The sequence below is a fragment of the Plectrocnemia conspersa genome, unplaced genomic scaffold (genome assembly GCF_051122295.1).
Source record: "Plectrocnemia conspersa isolate PC_06_02 unplaced genomic scaffold, ASM5112229v1 ptg000014l, whole genome shotgun sequence".
NCBI classification, from domain to species: Eukaryota; Metazoa; Arthropoda; class Insecta; order Trichoptera; family Polycentropodidae; genus Plectrocnemia; species Plectrocnemia conspersa.
Genome location: NW_028277178.1, coordinates 9,738,481 through 9,759,335, shown reverse-complemented (window position 1 = coordinate 9,759,335; position 20,855 = coordinate 9,738,481). Strand labels below are relative to the sequence as shown.

At 27.8% G+C, this 20,855-nt stretch overlaps 2 protein-coding genes across 2 annotated transcripts in view; one reads left to right on the top strand and one right to left on the bottom strand.

Moving 5' to 3' along the window:
• Positions 1-720: 720 nt before the first annotated feature.
• The window catches only part of ndl (serine protease nudel), a 34,625-nt gene continuing 14,490 nt past the window's right edge, over positions 721-20,855 (top strand). The window contains exons 1-5 of the mRNA XM_088203446.1: positions 721-824; positions 17,553-17,620; positions 18,853-18,926; positions 20,018-20,128; positions 20,201-20,848. Coding sequence (XP_088059572.1) covers positions 18,857-18,926; positions 20,018-20,128; positions 20,201-20,848 — 829 coding nt within the window. The 5' untranslated portion in view covers positions 721-824; positions 17,553-17,620; positions 18,853-18,856. The remainder of the gene's footprint in view (positions 825-17,552; positions 17,621-18,852; positions 18,927-20,017; positions 20,129-20,200; positions 20,849-20,855) is intronic.
• On the bottom strand, positions 7,468-10,509 carry Osi23 (DUF1676 domain-containing protein Osi23). Its single transcript, XM_088204583.1, has 5 exons — positions 10,336-10,509; positions 10,061-10,257; positions 9,854-9,987; positions 9,612-9,787; positions 7,468-7,848 (listed from the first exon to the last, which is right to left on the bottom strand). The coding sequence occupies exons 1-5, from the start codon at positions 10,507-10,509 to the stop codon at positions 7,468-7,470; spliced, it is 1,062 nt and encodes a 353-aa protein (XP_088060709.1).

Here is a 20,855-nt window from a genome sequence, read left to right as displayed (position 1 = left end):
TCTTCATACGTACTAAGTATATATATTACATGTTCATGTTTAAAACGTACCTAGTTCAGTCAAATCTAACGCATATGTGCATTAAATCGGAAGCATTGATAATGTTTATATATTATAAAATGAAAAACTCACATTTCGGCCTCGGAGCCCGTCGCCAAAGACTTCATTACGAAGATTGTCTCATGAATTCTTCTAATCCTCAACACATTATGTATATATTTAATTTTCATGGTTATAACATACTTGGTTAATTTGCAATCCTATTATTTAAATTCAGTCAAATCGAACAATGCACATGACGAATTAATGAAAATTATTGTCGCATAGCAAAATTTTATTTATAAATAATAATTATTTAAAGCTGTTGTCACGTTGATGTCAGCCATCTTGTTTTATATTTAAATGCTTGTTTTTCATTGGTCGAAACAACAGAATGCATTACTGGCGGCTCGAAAATTAATCGATTATTTCGATATTTAAAAAATTATCGATTAATCGATATCTTAATCTATAATAACAGTTAGGTTAGTTTAAATTGATACTATAATATTATTTGTCATAATCGAAAATTTTTAATTATTTATTTATATTTATATTACTAAATATTTTATTTTTTAATAAATATTTTAATTTTACAATGTTGTCAATGTGAAAAATATGTGCTTAATCAATCGATAAAATGTTGCCAATCACTGTATTCGCTATCGATAGCGTCATTGTGTCAGTCTATTATTTGCAGTCGACAAAAGCGCAGTGCTTTTCAAGCAGTTTTTTCTATTGCGCCATTTTTTTTACCATACAAACAGATTGCCGTTTTTTTTAATGTAAGTTAATATTCAAATTTAATTAATTATTACAGTGCTTTTCGACATCTGGAACCATTCAAGCTGATAACACAATAGGACGTGGGTTAGCAACCATCATTATGTTTTGCTTTCCCTGGTTAATTTATGAATTTAATTATATCTTATTTGACTATATTTGTGCATAAATCTTCGAATTTCATTTAATCTATGAAAGTAGAATATTATTTTTTCATTCACATAATACATATATTGCGTTATTGTGGTGAAAATAAAATACCGTAGACATCATACGTAAATAAAAATAACTCAAATGCTTCGCGATTGTGAAAGATTCAGTGTTTTTCAAGACAAATATGGATCTTATTTTATATTATAATAAATATACAGAATGGTAAAAAACACGTATTTTTTAATGTTGATATGAAAAATGTAAAAAAAAAACAATATTATACAACAGCTTCTTTCTCTCGCCTTTTGCTCACTCACAATCTTTATTTCTTAAACAATGTTTAAAACATATATTATTCCATAATAATTTACGCATCGGAAATATTTTTATGTTAGCTATTTTTTTATTAACTTATTTGGCTTAATAGCTTTTATTAAATTATTATATTATTTTCTAACTTATATATAAATACTTAAACATTCATCTTCAATATTTATTAAACATTTAACCATTCCAATACAGCAATCATACTTCTACAACTAGTAAATCTATTTTTATTTGAGACTACTATAATTGCCCTTTTTAGTAATTTTTGCATCAATTGTTTATCTAATTTATCAAACATATCTAATACTGTCGCACAATAATTAAAATGGGGCAATATGTTTATACTTAACATATTTTTCATTCCGGATAATATACCTATTTTTATACTATTTTTTTTTAATATGTAATTACAATGTTCCTTAAAATTTAATTTTGTATCTATATTTACTCCTATAATAATATTTTATATTATCAACTATTTCTATAAATATTTTAATATTATTATCTAACATATTTCTTATAATAAATAAACATACATTCAGTTAGTGGACATTATTTTTTAACCATGTTTCTATAATACTTAATTCATTATTTAAATTATGCATCACCTATGCAATACATTGATGTATTTTACACTTTTTTACAATATTAACTACAATATATTATTAATATTTAATATAAATATCAGTGGTCCCAATTCAAACCCCTGTGGTACACCGTGAGATTTTCTTTAGAACATGCATAACTTATTTTAATAATAACTATTAGGCAAATAGTATATATTAAAATAAATATGGTATATTTTTTATTAGAATAAAAAATGTATATTAAAACCATTAAGTACATAAATAAGTATGTATCTGAGAGATTAAAAATAGTGATTATTATACACTTATAATTCCGATCGATAATCAAAGATTATGTTTTCTTATATTTTCCTAATATTGTGATGAATATTTAAAATAAAATTGCGCTACGTCGTGCATAGTTACTTTTATTGATTGTAAGCTGTAATAATAGTTTATAATTAATTATATAAAAAATGATTTGGGTATGGTTTCTCACTATTTACTAAGTATGTTTTAATTGTTTTTTTTTTAAATGCATTGGTTTAAGGCCTTCCTGGTACAACGAAAAATTCACAATAAATTAATTAAGGTTAGCAATACATTAAAAATATACCACAATAGCAAATAAGTGTTAAACTATTTAATAAACATTATTTCCATACATTTCAGAATGAAAAATGTGGTTTTATATATTTGTATTATATATAATTTTAACATAAAAATCTGATAATAATATTTGAGATTATATCATGTAAGCTTTTAAAGAAAATATAAATAAATTATCTATATTTTTATGATTATCCCTTTTTATAAAATTATAAAAACACAGGTCTAATTATCTTGAAAACAAGTTTTAGTATTGTCATACTCATAGAAGTCATTATTTTCTATTTATAAACTAACGATCTGGTTAATATACAAAATTTAATTATGAAGAAATGTTTAATAAATTATGCATGCAAATGTGAATTATAAACTTTGTAGGCTAATTTTAGTATTTCTCCCACGGGCTACATAAAATATATTTGCGATTGAGGTTCTCTATAGTTAATATAATCATTTTAATGAGTTCTGAGCCTAGGAATGTACAATAGGCAAAATATCTACTGATATTTCAGCTATAGAAAAATTACAAAAAAACTTTTTTATTAATTTCCTTTTTTATATATACATTTATGTATATAATAGGCTTGAGTTGAACTTATTTTTTTATAACAATAAGGTTTCATAAATTATTATGTTTTATATGGCCCACGCTTTTTAATCTTTACGGAAGTATGACACAAAATACCGAAAACAAAGCTAGTAAAAAATACGTTTCTATGTCGCACAATATACAATGATATTACTAAAGTATTTTATTACATTCCATCTTAAAACCGTTATATTGTCAACAATAAAAAAATGTATATTATCAAAGTCCATTATGTCGTAAGTTTATTTGTCAATAATATTTTATACGGCGTTTGCTAATTGCGTTTTGCAATAAATTCCTTGTGACGCGACTTACCACTATTGTTGAGTAAATTTAAAAAATAAAATCATACATATTCAATTGTGCAAACAATATGATTCGCTAAGCACATAGTAGCTATATGTAGACAAAGGTTAAGACACTTTAAATAGTGTGATGATATAATGTTATCTGAGGCAAACAAGCGATAGTGGTGTTTTCAGACTGTATGCCGCTGGCTGTATTGAAATATCTTCAATTTTAATCAATTTACATAACGCGATATAGATTTTGTCCGACGGTGATATAAATATCTTGAGAGAGCAAAACTGTCTACATTTCACTTTTTTTATGGATGAGCGGTATTGTTCGTTATCGCTTTGAAAAATGACACATCTTGAATTTCATCGAACGAGCGCGATATGGTTCTGAGAAAACGTATTTTATACGATGCGCCAATACAATTCTTTATAGTGTGATTTTTACAATAAAATATAAAAGTATATTTTTTTTTAATTATTATGAGTAAGATTTTATACAAACGAATGTCCATTAAGAAGCTTAGCTAATCAAAAATAATTACTGAAAGAGGTCATCCGGAGTTAGCGTTAATAAGATTACCAAAGCACAAAAAATATAACGACAAAAAAGAGCACATTTTTCCGTTTGATTTAATGAAATAATTCATGGCAAAGGATTTTGCTTTATTAATATTTATTTTATACCATATTTAAATTTATTGTTTTAATATTATAATTATAAATTGTCAGACTTTAAAGACAATACACAAACTCTGCATATAGTGACGCAGCTTACTTAAAAACAATAAGCAAACTGTCGTGGTTATGATTTCTATACGGTTTGTCATGGACAAACAATGTATTTGTTCTTATTCAAAAGCGTAGTTAGATTTATATGCCATTATCGCACTCGAAACAAATACCATTCTCTTTAAGGACTGTAAAACCGTTAGATAGAAATAGTTTATTACCATATAGAAAAACACACGCATCGAATATATAAAGGCGTACCCAAAGGGGTAGGAATTTAAAAATCTCGTTTACCATTTGACAAAGCCGCTCTCATCAAACATCAACGATTTTAATAAATGTCAGCGAGTACTCAGACTTTATTCACTCTTTACTTTAGAACATCATCACGCACTCAGCACTTTACTTTGGACTATTATCTCAATGACCTACTACATTAATTTCGCTAGATTCATCCGGATTTTTCCGCACTCACAAAAAAAAATCCACTAAGCACCCAACTGACTGACAAAGTTACACTAAAACCAGACAGTATATTTTAAAGTTCATACAAACTGCATCAGAAACATATTGTCTAAATTAAATGTCAAGAAATATAATAACGTTCGTGTAATCTATCTACTCTGCTACGGTATGAAAAATACGTTTTAAAATTTCTCTCGAAAAGCTTTTTTTAACATAGATATCATATTATGCGTATTACATTTTTACATTGGTTCAATTAAGCTTGATATGGCATTAACAGTCAAATTATCGAACAAATTCTACTGTGGTATAATTGAAAAGTCATACAATTTCATAAGAAAATGTAATAACACGCTGCATATTAATTAACACATTAAATATGCACACGTTTGCTTACTATGAACATACCCGGAATTTCCGCGTTATCTACGTTAATCTCGATTTAAATCCAATGTAAATGCTGTTTGTACTTGATACTTACAAAATAAACGTCTGCATAATTTACATGTATCATTAACTCCTTTCAAAATTGGCGAAATTTTAGTTTTAATTATTAGTGGATGTTTGAAGCTTAGCTATTAATCATAATTATGGGTAGTTGAAATTTGATCGTTTATTTGTATTAGGTCATAATTTATAAACGCTATTTTTTAATTAATTAATATACTCGCGCTAATGGAAAGACAAATTTTTATTTATATGAGTCAAGTAGTTTTAACCTTTGTGAAAATAGTTATCAATTAGCAAAAACTTTAATCAGCGTAGTATGAAATATGATACAATTAAGAGATATCGTTTAATAATTAAAAATATTTTTAGCATGAAGGCATAATAAAAAAATGTATATTATAATTAATCAAAGGCGGCTTATACTTTAATCAAGTATATCAAAACCATCGGCAATTTTAATTTGAAATAAGATTTTGCTAATTAAATATACATATTTTTAATACAGTATGATATTTGATACTTTTATCTATTAAAATATTTATATCTTTTATAATAAATTTATAAGGTTTTAACGTGTCTTTAAACTGTCGTTTTTCACAATGTAAAAACACTCACTTATATTTATTAGTTTATGATAACCATAGCCAAGCTAAAATCAGATAAAGAAAATACTAAAAAATATACATTGTAATTGCCGAAATTACAGATATATTTTTTTAAGTGAAAACAGTTAAAATATTACCGTGCATTTTTTGCAATAAATGTATATTTTGATATAGATATGTGCTGTGTCTTCTTTTCATAGTGGGGCGTAAAAAAAATTTTAAAGTCGTCCCAAAAATCAATTCCAGCTCTTGGAGATTCAAACTGTCAAAGTAAATTCGGCTGTGAAGATTCATTTGGTCAATTTGATTCGAGCCTCGAAGCATTGTTAGTATAAGTGAAAGTTCTGATGAAAGTCATTCGGCAGTGTTGTGGCATAGATCGGTGACTAATACCTGAAAGACCTGGGTTCAAATCCCATTTTTTTAATTTCTAACGTGTCTATGATATCATTATCAGGATGATAGATATTTTTAATTTTAAGAATAATTATAGAGATGAATTATATGAATAAAATGGAGCAAGTTTGTGCATAGTGGCATATATTAATTATAAGCTGTAATAATAGTTCATAATTAATAACATAGATATCACTGTTTAACGGACTTTGCTTTTAGTCTGATGTCCTATTGTCTACTTAATATTGATTGAAGTGTTTATACCGTTGTAACGTATTAGGCTAATGACGATTATGTTAGAATGAAATATTTACAATAAATAAATACAACCGGGGGAAGGGAAGGAAACTAAACTTCCTAATATATCTCGATCCCATGACTCAGAAAATGATTTAGAATGGAACTAGATTTTTTTTATCTGATAAATCAGCATTTCGTTAATAAATTCAAAAACTATATTTCACTACCTGCTCTTTCTGATACATTATTTTGGGGTACGCGTCTTTGGCTGGTATGCAAAAATAATTTCGGCATTTATTTTTTTATGCCTGGTGACATTTATTGGGCCAATTTTTAATTGTGCAAAAATGACTTAAATTATTGACGTTGCTTTTAACTGGCGTTTATAATTGAATTAGCTTTTTACTTACTTGTATAATTTATTTGCATATTTATATATAGGAATATTCGATGGATTATTGAGTAAGTCTTTTTAAGCTTTTAGCTTTGCTAAGTCGACATCTAATCTATATATTACGAATATGAAATATTTTTATATTATATGTATGTACGAAATGACAAATCAGCTCAAAGTTTGAAGCATTGTTAAAGCATAAAGCATTCAAAATGGAGCTTTACAGCAGCTTAATTTTATTCTCAGATTAATTACGTCATATCCGAATATGATTGTTTCTCTCCAAATATTTTTTACTCTTTCTGCAAATCTTGAATTGCGTGAGAAAATTTTTAGTTTGATTCTTAAGAGCAACTGTCAAATAAAAACGATTATCTAATATTTTTTATAATTTTAATTTATTATAATAGTGTTATATATACTTATTACTACATAAAAAGCTAATTATATTATATCTAAAATATACATTTTTCATAAACGACTTCTGAAATGTCGAGGTGCATATTCAGATCTCTCCATAAATCACAAGCGAACCGAAGAGCATAATATTTGCATAACTGTTACGATCGCAGCACGAGACCTTTCGTCAACACATAATTATTTCATTACCGAAATGGGTTTTAAAATGACGTCAAACGCATATAGCTACAACACGACTATATTTTATTCAATGCTAAATAAATAAGATAATAAATTATTACAACATGCAGTATATTACTTTATGATGTTATTTACAAAACAATTATATTAATAATGCAAAATGGGACCGGAGAAAAGCTAAAGCCGAGATCCGGCCGTGGGTAGGGGGCTCTCAAGCCAAGTTTTACGCTGTGTAGGGCTGGTTACTTTTAAAGTGAACTTTGTCCAACGGCATGTCTATTGTATATTCAGCGTGTATTTCGGTGGGCGTAGAACCCACGCTGTAGAGATCGGCGTCCGGTTGGGTTACGATGCCAGGAGAATAATGGTCGTAGCCAGAATACGCTGGATATACAGGGTACGATCGCTTATTTAGCCTGGACACTTCTGGCCTCCACACCTTAGCCTCACTATCATATCTGTATTTCATCTTATGCTGACTTCGACCCGTTTCATCTAAAAAACTTTGTGGGAATACTTGTGAGTCTTGAGCTCTCTTCTCGATGTGCCCTTCTACTGCGGGATACGTCGAATAGAGACCGTAGTTTATCGGACTAGTAGCGATCTGGAACAAAAAAGCTACTTCTATTTATAATCATAGGAATTTCGTTCGTGGAAACACTTCTAACGCAGTGAGCATGAAACTTTGTTAATATTAAATTTCAACGTGTACTCTTCAGCGATCCTTATATTCTCGAGACGTTCAAGTGTTATATTAACATTACAAAATATACTCAAGATTGTGTATTTATAAGTCACGAGCTTATATTTTTAATTATTTACAACACAGCTAAAAAACGCAGTGTAAAAAAATATGTGCTTTTATACTTATCTTATATTTTTATATTTTATTAATCAATAATTATAGAATAAAATAAACCATTGTTTTAAAATAAACACGCGAGCGAGCGAAAGGGAATGTATCTCAACGTACACGCGATTATCCGAGAGATTAGGAAAATCTGAAAAACTGATGATAGTCGACTGAAATTATAATTGTATAATTATTACTAATTCAGATCTCTCATACACAAAATTAAAAAACATAATGTTTCATATGGACTTCGAACCCAGGACTTTCGAGAATTAGCGACCGACTTATACAGCTGATCATGCTGGTAAATTTATTGTGTATTGGTGATAAAAAAGCACACGTTTCATATTGTTTTTACCAGATAAAATAATCTACATTATTCTAGAACTATATTTTTCACTTTATTTACTTAAGTAACTTTAGTCTGTTAAGTAATTAATTGTGAATATGAAGTTTTAAAACTTTAGATTTAAAGACATTTTTACTGCAATTAATACTGTAAAATCAGAGAAGCAGAAATTAATAAAAAATGGTTGCGATAAATGCTTGATACGAAAATATTTAGACAGTTCTTTTTATAATTTTCCTATTATCCACTCTTGCTCCTTCACTTGCTACTAGAATTATCTCAGATCTTTTCAAAGCCCATTTTAGAAAGATTTGAGATCTATGATTCATTGGGAAAAGTTTTAGATTTACTAAATATATAATGTATATGGCAATTATAGTTTTATTATTATTTATAATATATATATACAATTCCAATTAAGTGTGATTTTAAAATATTTTGTCAAAGAAAAACTTGACCTTATCATGAAAAACGATATTCTAAAATCAGCTTTTAATTACACACATACAGTGGTGTAGCTATGAGGGGCGGAAGGGGCGGGCCGCCCCGGGCGGGATAACAAGAGATTAATATTAACCAATTTAATATTTTAAGAAATGCTGATTTTATGACCCTGAAAAAAAATTATGGAAGGGGGCGGCAACTTTAAGGATCGCCCTGGGCGGCACATATCCTAGCTACGCCACTGTTATTATTTATTAGGGAAGGAAAAAATAACTAAAATCTTAGAAACTATTCACACTAATGATATTAAAAAAAAGCATTAAATTTATGAATGCTGCTTTGAAATTATTTAATTAGTTGCAATAAATCTTACGAATCAAAATTATTATGATATAAAGCTTTAATAAAACTTTATTTATGGTTATGTCATGGATATACCTTTATATCGAATAAAGCTGAAAGTTGCTCAGGAAATATATTATTTGAGTTGCGATTTAAACCAAATTTATGTAATGCTTAAGCAAAAGTTCGGATAAATTATATGTCTTCCTTGAAAAAGTCCGAACATTTTGAAGAGCAAAACATGTGCTATGAAGATAATATTAGTTACCTGATAAGACTTGAGTTTTAATATAGATTAACCAACACAAATTTAAAGCGTCAAAATGAGATTAAAAGTAGGAGTAAGTAATATTAAAAAAATATTTTGTTGATTTATTACCTTTTTTAATCCTTGTATCGAAGATAAAATCAATGCCAACTTAGCTAATAACAGAGCTTTTCCGCCGAGTACCGCCAAAAATTGAAATCCCATAGGAACTAATATCATTCCCATAGAAACTATACCAAACATCATCATGCTCATCATTTGCTGTCTTCTTCTATGCCTCGATTCAACTAAAAGTAATTTTAATAAATTATTATCATTAACATATTTATGATTAAAAAATATTATTAAAATACCAATTTCAGGCTTATCCTCTTTTTCCTTTAATTCAAATTTAATAACATGCGTATTGAAAACTTTCTCCATTCTATTAAGCACCATATACCTCCAATCTCCATCAAAGTCTATATCTGATTGTGTGGTATTAAACCTGTAAAAAAATCTAAGTTATTATAAATCATATAATATAATATGCCATTTAAAAAAAGTTAAAAATATATTACGTCATCTTTCCATCGACGTTTGGTTTTAAGACGTTTCCCTCTTTATCTAATTGTTCATACTTGACGAGATGAACGCCAGGGGCGATAGATATCACGTCCGAGTTCAAAGTACGATCCAAAGCTCTCAGGGTTTTCTTTTTCATACATTTCATCAATAATGAGAAATGCTCCTGCTTCATTGAAGTGGAGCTCAGCGCCTTTGTAAAAAATATGTATCGCATAATCTGCCATAGTATGAGATGTATCGAAATTTAATATCAGATTTATATAGATACCTTCTTTGAGCAATCTCTCCAAAGCACCCTCGCCACATCCACACCCTCGGACCAAGCATCGGCTACAAAACTATTCAATTCTAACTTTTCCGAGCCGGATTCTGTCACGTCAGAACCATTAATAAAAATTGATAACGCCATAACTGATATCACCGCCCTTGATATCACGTTCATCGTCAAGTGAAACTTTGTCAGACACAATAGATTGAAAGCTGAAACGTTAAATAAAAGTATAGGTTCAGAATCGGTGCTAAAAATATTTTTATGTATTAAAGTTAAAAATAATGTATTATATTTCATACATAATGATGTACTGGAATAAATATGTAAATAATATTATGCCCTCTTTAAGAGACGAATAAAAAATACAAAATGCAAATCTTGGAATATAAATCAGCATATTCCGCTGTAGATAAAAATATGGAATAACATGGATTATAATCGGTTCTTTGTGCTATGTATTATTAATTATTATTGTGAAAAAATGCATATTTTTTGAGTATTGGTTTTAAAAAACTTAAAATTCTACATAAAAATAAATATAGTTATATAAATACATATCTATTCATTCAATTTCTATATTTATTATTTATTTTATTAATTTATTTAGCTTAATAGCTAATCTTTACATCTAACAAATTTAGTAAACATATATAAAAATATATAAAAAATACATAACAGAAAGAAAAAATAAAAATATACAATAATAAAGTCTTAATATTATAATTTATTTCTATATGTACGAAGGTGTTTTTTTATTCCATTTATGAAACCCGTTATATTTTTGCTGTTTCGGATTTCTCTTGGAAGACTATTATATAAATCAAAACCTCCGTACATAATTCCCCTAGCCGTACTCGTTTTCTTATACTTAATTTTCTTTAAATTTTCTCTATTTCTAGTATTATATTTATGTACATCTTTATTTCTTATTAAATACTTATTAAAATATTTTGGTAACATATTATTTTCTAACTTATATATAAATACTAAAACATTCATACTCAATATTTCTTGAACATTCAACCATTCTAATCTATCAATCATACTTTTACAATTAGTTAATCTATTTTTATTTAAGATTACTCTCATTGCCCTATTTTGTAAGTTTTGCAACATTTGTTTATCTAATTTATTCAACATATTTAATAGTGTTGCACAATAATTAAAATGGGGCAATATTATACTATTGTAAATTTTTTTTTTGTATTTATACTTAATATATTTCTTAATCTAGATAATAAACCTATTTTTCTACTAATTTTTTTTAATATGTAATTACAATGTTCTTTAAAATTTAATTTTGTATCAACAATTACTCCTAAATATTTTATATTATCCACTATTTCTATACTAGAGTTATTTATTACTATTTTGGTACTATTATCTAAAACATTTTTATAATTAATAAACATACATTTAGTTTTATTCTCATTTAATTTAAGTACATTATTCTTTAAAGTACATTATTCTTTAAAGTACATTATAGCTAAAATCTATACACATATATATATAATACAAACATACTTCATTCAAATAAATGTTAAATCAGTTACTTTTCTTACATCAAAATATATTATATACATACATATATAGTCGGTCACTTCTCAAAACCATAAAGAATTTTAAATTCATCCGTAATTCATGGCTGTATTTTTCGTATGATTTTTTCAGTTGTTATGGTTATGTTTGTATTATTTTTGAGTGGTAACCAAGGCTTTTTTTTGTTTAAAACATTTGTTCAAAACATTACCAAGATTTTCTCTATGAGCTGAAGAATCTCATTATTTAAAAAAACAATACAGTATATTTACGACCTAGCTCTATTTTAATTAAGCTTTACGATATTCATCCGTCATATTAGGAACATCTAGGTAAACTTAATTTCTGACAATCGATCGGAATTATAACTATAAAATAATTATTAATTATGATTTTCTAGATACTGTAAAAATTGAAAAACACTGCTGTCCATATGGGATTCGAACTCAGGTATTTTAGATCAATAGTTAACGACTAATACCACTTGTCTATAATGCTTAATAATATTCAGATTTCTTAGTAAACATATAATGCGTATTCGACTACAATTTAGTTTGAGTAAAAAATTCTATATTAAGACTATATTTGTGCAATTTGCACAATTCAAACCAAATATTATAGAATATCCATGAACTCACTGGATTTTTACTTAACTCTATGCTTAAAAGGTTAAACTGGTTTGTAGCAAAATAATATGTTTGTATTACTGCTTATTTTATTAAATTATTCACTGAACGATGTCTTAGAATTTAATAATAAATTTATTAATTGTGCAGTAAAAAAATAATTTCGTATTTTACCATTAATAAACAGTAATACAAATCTATTATTTTTTTTGCAAATTTGGTCAATCATATGAATTATTGACCAAATTCCATTATTTATTTTAACTTTTATGTTTATTATAGAATTTTAATTTCATTTTGTATGTGTAATAATTCAATAAACATTACGACATATCTTTAGTTATATTCGAAATATGATGATTTCTAAGGTGGTGCGTTTTTTTGAAAGCTACTTTATATGCAGGGAGAAAATACAAAAAATGTGTATTGTAAATCGATAGGCTTTCAACATAACTTAGATTTCAATGTATAATATATAAGCATTCTTGTTTCTCAATGTGTTTTATTTATTATAAAAAAATACATGTTACAATCTGTTTTATAATAAATTGCGTGTCCGTCATAACTCAAAAACTACTTATAGTAACTTATCGAAAAATGACATACACATAGTACATTATAATTTCAATTCTATATTGTATTTTTATTATAACATACTAATACATATTTTTGGGTTTTTCGAAAGGACAATGATCCGAAACATATCTTCAGATATATTTTTATATAGTATATAAAATATCTTTACTGTTAAAATTAATGCGATATTTAGGCATATATATTATGCATATAAATTAAAATATAAAATAATCAGAATGAATCGATCTATTACTTCGATTGCTTATAAAGCGTCGAGTTAGTTTAGTAAGGAATATCAGGCTCCCGTATTTATACTCGAATCATAGAGAAAATTGTCAATAAAATCTGTTGATACTTTACATTTTTCATTATACAAACAAAAGAGAGATAAAAACTTATTTGCATATTTGAAAAAAACAGTTTCAAGTTCACCAAATTTTATGGCGTAACTTTATGGAAAGGCCCCATACATTTTTGCAATCTGCAGATTTCCACGCTGAGCGGTTTATTCTTATCTAAATATGAATGTAGTTCTTAAATTATTAAAGCAAAGATATGGTTGATTAGAGTAGTTATGAAAATATTAAACGTTTTTTTTATGATTTAAATACTTTCGATCTCTAATAAAAGTTTTCAAGAAAGCATGCATATTTTTAAGCATCTGGCACGGAGCAACCCTTTCTTATGCAATGGTATAAAAAATGAATCAATTTAACAAATTTTCGAGAAATGAGAATTCTCGATTCTGCATTTTTCTCAAGTAGAAACACTGAATATATGTATGAGAAAAAATAAATATGGGGTATCGTGTGCCCACTGCTATAATACAATAATCGAGAGCATTTATTAATATAAAGTTTATGCTAATTTGCTTATATATTCGGACAATGACATTCATTATTATTGTCCAAGTATATCCATTGCGGGACCATCAATCAAGCCGTATCATATATAAATCCAACATTCAAAAGCTATTTGTTAAATCGCATTTTACTGAATAAGGATCGCCAGTATTATTAAGACCCCGTCAACCTTCGTCAAGGTGGTTTGATCTTGGGTAGAAACTTCCATCATCTTACCCCATCATGAGTGGGTGGCATTCGGAGGTTATATTATATAAGCGGCACATGCTACAGTGACGCGAATCTTCCGGCCTAAGAAAAGTTTTTATTCACCACGAAAACGCAATCTCGGTTAAAAATAACTTAAAATGTATTCCGTATACGGATGTGTTTGGAATAATTTATTTTATGGGGTATAATTCAAATCCATAGGGGCAGTTTCAATAGAACGCGGTGGAAAGCTCTTGTATTAATAATAAAATATCATAAAAACTCACATGTCGTTTGCCAGCTAAAAATAACTAAACTAAGTTTAACTTTAATCGCTCGCTGGTTATATACACGTTCTTTTTGCGACAGTGACCCTGTGCACCAGATTCGCACACATAATATGTGGAATCAAGTGACACTAATTTAACGATCGGTCAAACATGAACGGTCGTAATGAGAATTTCTACGAGCGTTGACGCATAAAAGGGTTACGCTCTTCTAATCGTTACTACTATACTTTAAATTTAAAATATGAATTATTTTATAAGAAACTGTTACATTTCTACTATTAAATATTCAGTTATATTCTTGTAAAAATATTATAGATATATAATATTCGTGATATTTATTTATTCAAATATAAAATTATCATATATTTCAAAGATTTTCAGTTGAAATTGTTTGCTATATGATAAACATAATTTGTGTTTAATTGCATACTGCTAGGAATGTGCTGAATTAATTTTTTAATAAGCTTACGTAACAGTAACAACTATTTCAAAAATTACTTATCAAACTAATTCATTAGTCAAATTGTATGATAGCAAATTTGATTGACTAATCAAGTTTATTCAATGAGAATATTTTTTTAACAAAATGTTTTAAAAACGAGGCAGAATATGTAATATAAATCGTTAGGCATATTAGTGATATAGCGAAATCCATTAAGTATTTTCAAGTATTATTCCATAGTTTTGGATAAAAGCACTGATGTTACAGATATGGCTGCACTTCTTTTAAAACTTATATGGACAAATATCTTCTCTAGTTTCGTTAAAATACACGTAGTTTTACGAGTCCAGCATATGGTGGGCATAGCGTGGAAAGGGTTAACCATCAACATGCCCAATATAGTCACTGATGCTTGGGGTACGCGACAAGTGGGCGACGGACAAATGGGTGATTCCGGTCAATTGGACGACGGTCGATTGGGCGATGGTTAATTGGGCTACGGTCATATGGGCGACAGAAATTAAAAAAAATCTTGTAAATATTAATAAAATATACATTAAAACGAAATAGTATATTAAATGAAAAACAATTTTATTTTCAAATTATTAACTCATATTATAATTATATGCAATACCACGTAAATATTCTATGATATTTGCTCTATTGTACCTCAAAACTTTTATAAAAATTCTTTGGTCTATTCTTTTCATAAATATATCTATTCCAAACATATTTTTCTTTGTCTTTTTGACTTAATATGCCTGAATTATCCATTTATGAAGAATATAAACTATGGTAACTCAAATTAGTCGTTCTCAATTATGATCTATAAAAAAAATTATATACATCTATAAATAACACATAAAACATAACCCACATGTGAATAAAAAAATACATACTTATTTTTTTGCTGTACTGAATTTTTTACCAAAAACACAATGACACTGTGACAAAGTGTTTTAAAACCACGACAAAAATACTTTTCAAAGACTCAATGAAACTTTTTGCGAACGTTTTAAGTCAAAATTCAAAAGTATACTGAGCGCTAACTATAGGTTTTTATATTTATATATAACTACCCTATCTAGTTTTAAAATATGCGATTTTTGTGAATTCACAAAGTTTATTCTCACACTAATTTACAAGGCTCAAAACATAAAAAAAATTCGCGTTAAGGGCAAAATCCACGATAAACATTTATACGCGTTAGTTCTGGTTTATTAAATTTGTATATAACTACCCTATCCAGTTTAAAATAGATAACGGTAAAATATGCGATTTTTGGAATTTCCAAAAGTTTGTTCTCATAGTAATTTATAAGTCTCAAATTATAAAAAAAATCGCGTAAAGGGCAAAATCCATGATAAACACTTATCAGCGCTAGTTCTGGGTTATTATATTTATATAAACCTATCCTATCTAATTTAAAATAGATAACTGTAAAATATGCGATTTTTGGAATTTCCAAAAGCTTGTTCTCACAGTAGTTTCCAAGGCTCAAAAAAAAAATTCGCGTAAGGGCCCACTATAAACATTTATCAGGTAGGTATTTATAATAAAATTACCGACTTAAGCCTAAGTGTTTTATGATATCGGATAACTCTCTTAAATTCTTGAATAAAAAAATCAAACTGTTTAAGTGATATTTTATGATTAAATATGCACAAATGATAAGTAAATATATACATATATCTTATGTAGGTATATTATATTTTGTTTAAACCGAATAATTTTTTCATATTTAAATTTTTTTCTAAAAAATATTACTTATATTTTCGTAGGTACGTATATGTATATATATATTTTAATATGTATTAAATTATGTTAATTATTTAATTAATTATAAGATCATGATTTGCATCACATTTATTTGTAATGCATTATTATTGTATCGCACAAAAGACCGTCGCCCAAAAGACCATCGCGCATTTGTCCGTCGCCCAATCGCCGTCGCCCAATTGATCGTGTCCCTGATGCTTGCTCTAGCTATATTTGGATAAACTAGCGAAACTACAATAGTTGATTATAATGCAACAAAATATAATACATCAAGAAATAACCTTTAAAATGGATAATATTATAAACGTTATCAATAACACAATAAATTGAATGAAAATCAAAAGGATTAAATTACCGTTATTTCAGTATATAAAAAGACTAATCTAAGATATTCAATCATATTTAATTCAAGACTCAGAAATGAGATCATTTTTAAAATGTGGAATTTGCTCCAACGATCCTTAATTTTGAATGCAATTAATACTTATACGATAATTTATCGAGATCGCATTATTTTCTTAAAATATGTAAATAAGTGTTTTATATAAAAATTTATCAAAAGCATGTTATATAACATATTAATTAAAAATCTGTTGTATATTATTTGGTTATAAGTTGACCAATTATTTTTTCATGTAAGCATAAAAACGCAACGTATGTATTTTTTTTGTCGCCGTAGTGTCGCCCTCATTTTGCAATTTTATTGGAAATCCTAATCATCAAAAGCATTGTAATTTTTTTACGTAATACATTGTTGACCGATGTACTTTGATAGTTGCCCCAGTAAGGCGTCAGTGTGTTTAGTTGAACTGTGTTAAAAACACATGTCTTGACGCTCTTGACTTGTAATTTTTTTCTTAATTTAAGATATCATTATTGTATATTAACTTACTCTTTAATAAATTCATAGGACTGCGGTTAAGCTGTGAAACGCATTGGATGATACGATCTTGAATTAAACGACCGATCCATCGAGAGGTATGTATTTAATTTTATTTCATATTGAATGAACAACTAACTTAAGATTGTAATAATGCAAAAATAATCTGGATCTTACCTCATAATTCTTCATAACTTTTTGCAAATCAATCTGAAAGCAATCCGACAAGAGTATATTCATAATCTTGCCTTTATAAAGTTCTAAGACTAGATACAAAAGTCCCGGTAAAAAACAAAAAATATTTTAATAATTAGTTTTATGTATAAAGTACAATAGAAAAGTTCAGTTATTTTGATTAAGCTCGATAGTAAACTCAAACCAACTCGTACTTTTTCTGAAGTTTCACTAAAAGCAATATTGAAACACGGTTTTAAACTTATATCAATCGCAATATTTTAACTATCTTTATTTCCTGAATAAATTGTTTCACGCTTTGCGTCTTTACATGTTTATGGTATAAAACGTTTATTACGGTTAGGTGTTTTATATAATTTTAGCAAAGTTCATTTTCAACCGGATATTACATTAATTTTCCATTACATTGGCTTTGTCGGTATTTCCACACTGTCGGTTTGTAAAGTAATTTCATATTATCTTAAAAGGTTTTCCACATTTTTTTGGATTTTAGAATAATTACATTATTTAATATGTTTAACAAATTCGTTCATTAATCTTTTTTGAGGCTTAAACAAACACAAGTTATTTTTTGGTTTAGTTTAGTCCATAGTCAGTCTAAAATATGCAGTTTATGTACTTTTAATATTTAATTGTTTTATGAATAACATGCAAAATATTATGTTGAATATCTCATGCATAATTATTTCGTTGAAAGCTATATGTTATTAAAGATAATAATAATATTGTTATAATTTACAATGAATTTTACTAGATAACATTATCAATAATTTTTTGTAGTAATATCTTAAAACTAATTTCAGTTAATTAATTCTGACAATTACTAGTCAATCTGTTACGTCATAGCATCGGTATTATATTTTATACACAACAGCTCTAAGCTAATTTTTTTAAAAGACAATTATATCTGAACTGCGTACTTATACGCTATGCAGCATAACAGTAAAAGTACTGACAAATATAAGTCGGTCTCGAAATTTTTTAAGCTAACCGTATTTTACCCTAATTTACCAGACTGAGAACTTTGATCTTCTTAATTGTAGTTTATGTTTTATAATTAAGTCGGAAAACTTTTTAAATTAAATTTATTCTATCTTATCTCTATATATAGATACTTATTCGAAATTACTTTCAGGATCATGGAGGACGAAAACCCACGCACAAGAAGCTTAAATCCATATCTTCGACGGAATGATGGTCCTGATATAGGTATATATTTATTAATTTTACTGAACAATAAGTATATACTATTGCATTTTGTGATTTGATTATATGTATGGTTATTTTCATATGTAATGTGTAAAATATACTTTTGTAATTAGTTGTTTTCAAACATATTTTATTTTGTTATAGTTACTTTTATTATTTTTGGCATCTAAGCTTGCTTTACATGTATGTTTAGTATACATAATTTTTTCTAAAATTAACCTTTTTAAAAATATTTGCTAGTAAAAAATAATATGTAAAGTTATTTACTATAGGGATATATTGTGGTTTGTTAGTTAATCGTTCTATGAATACCTTATCGCTTGACATCTGTCATCTGAAGGAGGAGTTTTATTGATTTTGATGAATCGTCGAAATTTGCATCGATGAGTCACCTCTTATATATTTTCTCCTGAGCGGTTTGGCGTGTCATATGTGGCCGCCACATTCTCCCTAGCCTTTGATTTTCAAGCAAGAAACATATATATGTGATATTTTGGCTTTTCATTGGCTCAAGCGCCTTGTTCCGTAAACTCACTCCATGATATGCATGTTTATGTCACGTTGGACGGTCGCACATTTTTGAGAGCTAATCTATAGTTTACGTTAAGCAGGAAGAGATTTTAAAAACCAAAACTTCATAGGTTTGGATGACTCGTTGAAATTTCAATTGATGAGTCATCCCTTATCTTTATTTTCTGGAATTAGTTTGGCATAGAATAATTGGTCTTCACAGTACAACTTTTAAATGTATAATCGATGATTTATTATTAACAAAAATTGTAGTAAATTACGAAATCGTTTATACCAAATAAAAATATGTGACAGATTTTAAATTGGCGCATAATATTGCTTTAACCATTAAATCTTTGTATCAAAGAATTATAATCATGTTAATTATTGATATAATTAACATTTCAATAATTCAATTTTTAGTAAATTAAACATCTACAAGGTTAATCAATCACAAAATGATTTTTTAGTCGAAGCAAAAGTATAAAAAAAATCTATAATTATTTCATCTACGAAGAAAAAGAATTTTCTATTTTATCTGTAATATATAACTTTCTTACACAATGATTATTTTGTTTTAGAAGATGAAAATGTGGCAAAAAGTGTTCGAATTGCAAACATGCGCATAAAAACTGGAGTGATATTATGTCTATTGATGGGTGTGACAGGTTTTTTAATTGTGATGCCTTGGGGTAAATTAATTTATTAAAAGTTTTTTATGTGTGTACATATATTTGTTTAATTTAATTATGTATATTTTAAAGCTTTACGTGATAATGTGAAGCAATACCCAGAATCATTGAGTCAAACCTGGAATGAGACTTTGGATGGCTTGAAGAAGAATTTGACTAGACATAAGCGTTCGCCTCTACCTGAGCTTAAGAAGGAATTTAAAGCGAAATGCAAGCTAAACGAAAAGACCGAAGAATGTACTCGAATAATGAATGAAATCAGAATGCTTCAAGAGCGCTTGGATAACGACGTGAAAGAATTTTTCAATGACGTCAGATTAAAGCGTAAAGTCGGGAATGGCACAAACCCACCTGAAGTCCCAACAGAAAATGGAACGTACTTCACAACAGAGTTTTCTTCGAAGAAGAACTCGCATATAGATGAAAATTTTACTGAAAAATCTGAAACTGGTAGTCGAAGTTCCAATATTAAAAAAGATGGATTTGTCCAGTCCAGAAGGAACGAAGACGGTGTTAGAGTCGTCAATTCTGGAGACGCGCACTTCACTTCTCCCAAGACGGGTTTCGATGAAAACAACCAAATACCTGTCACGTCGGAGAATATGAAGTCGGCTTCGAGAGTGGTGATGGCATCAGGACTGCCAGGAATGCCGGTTACGCCCTTATGCTACTATGCCAATCCCAATCAATTTGCGCAACCTGCGCCGCCAAACCCGGGAGGTATAGT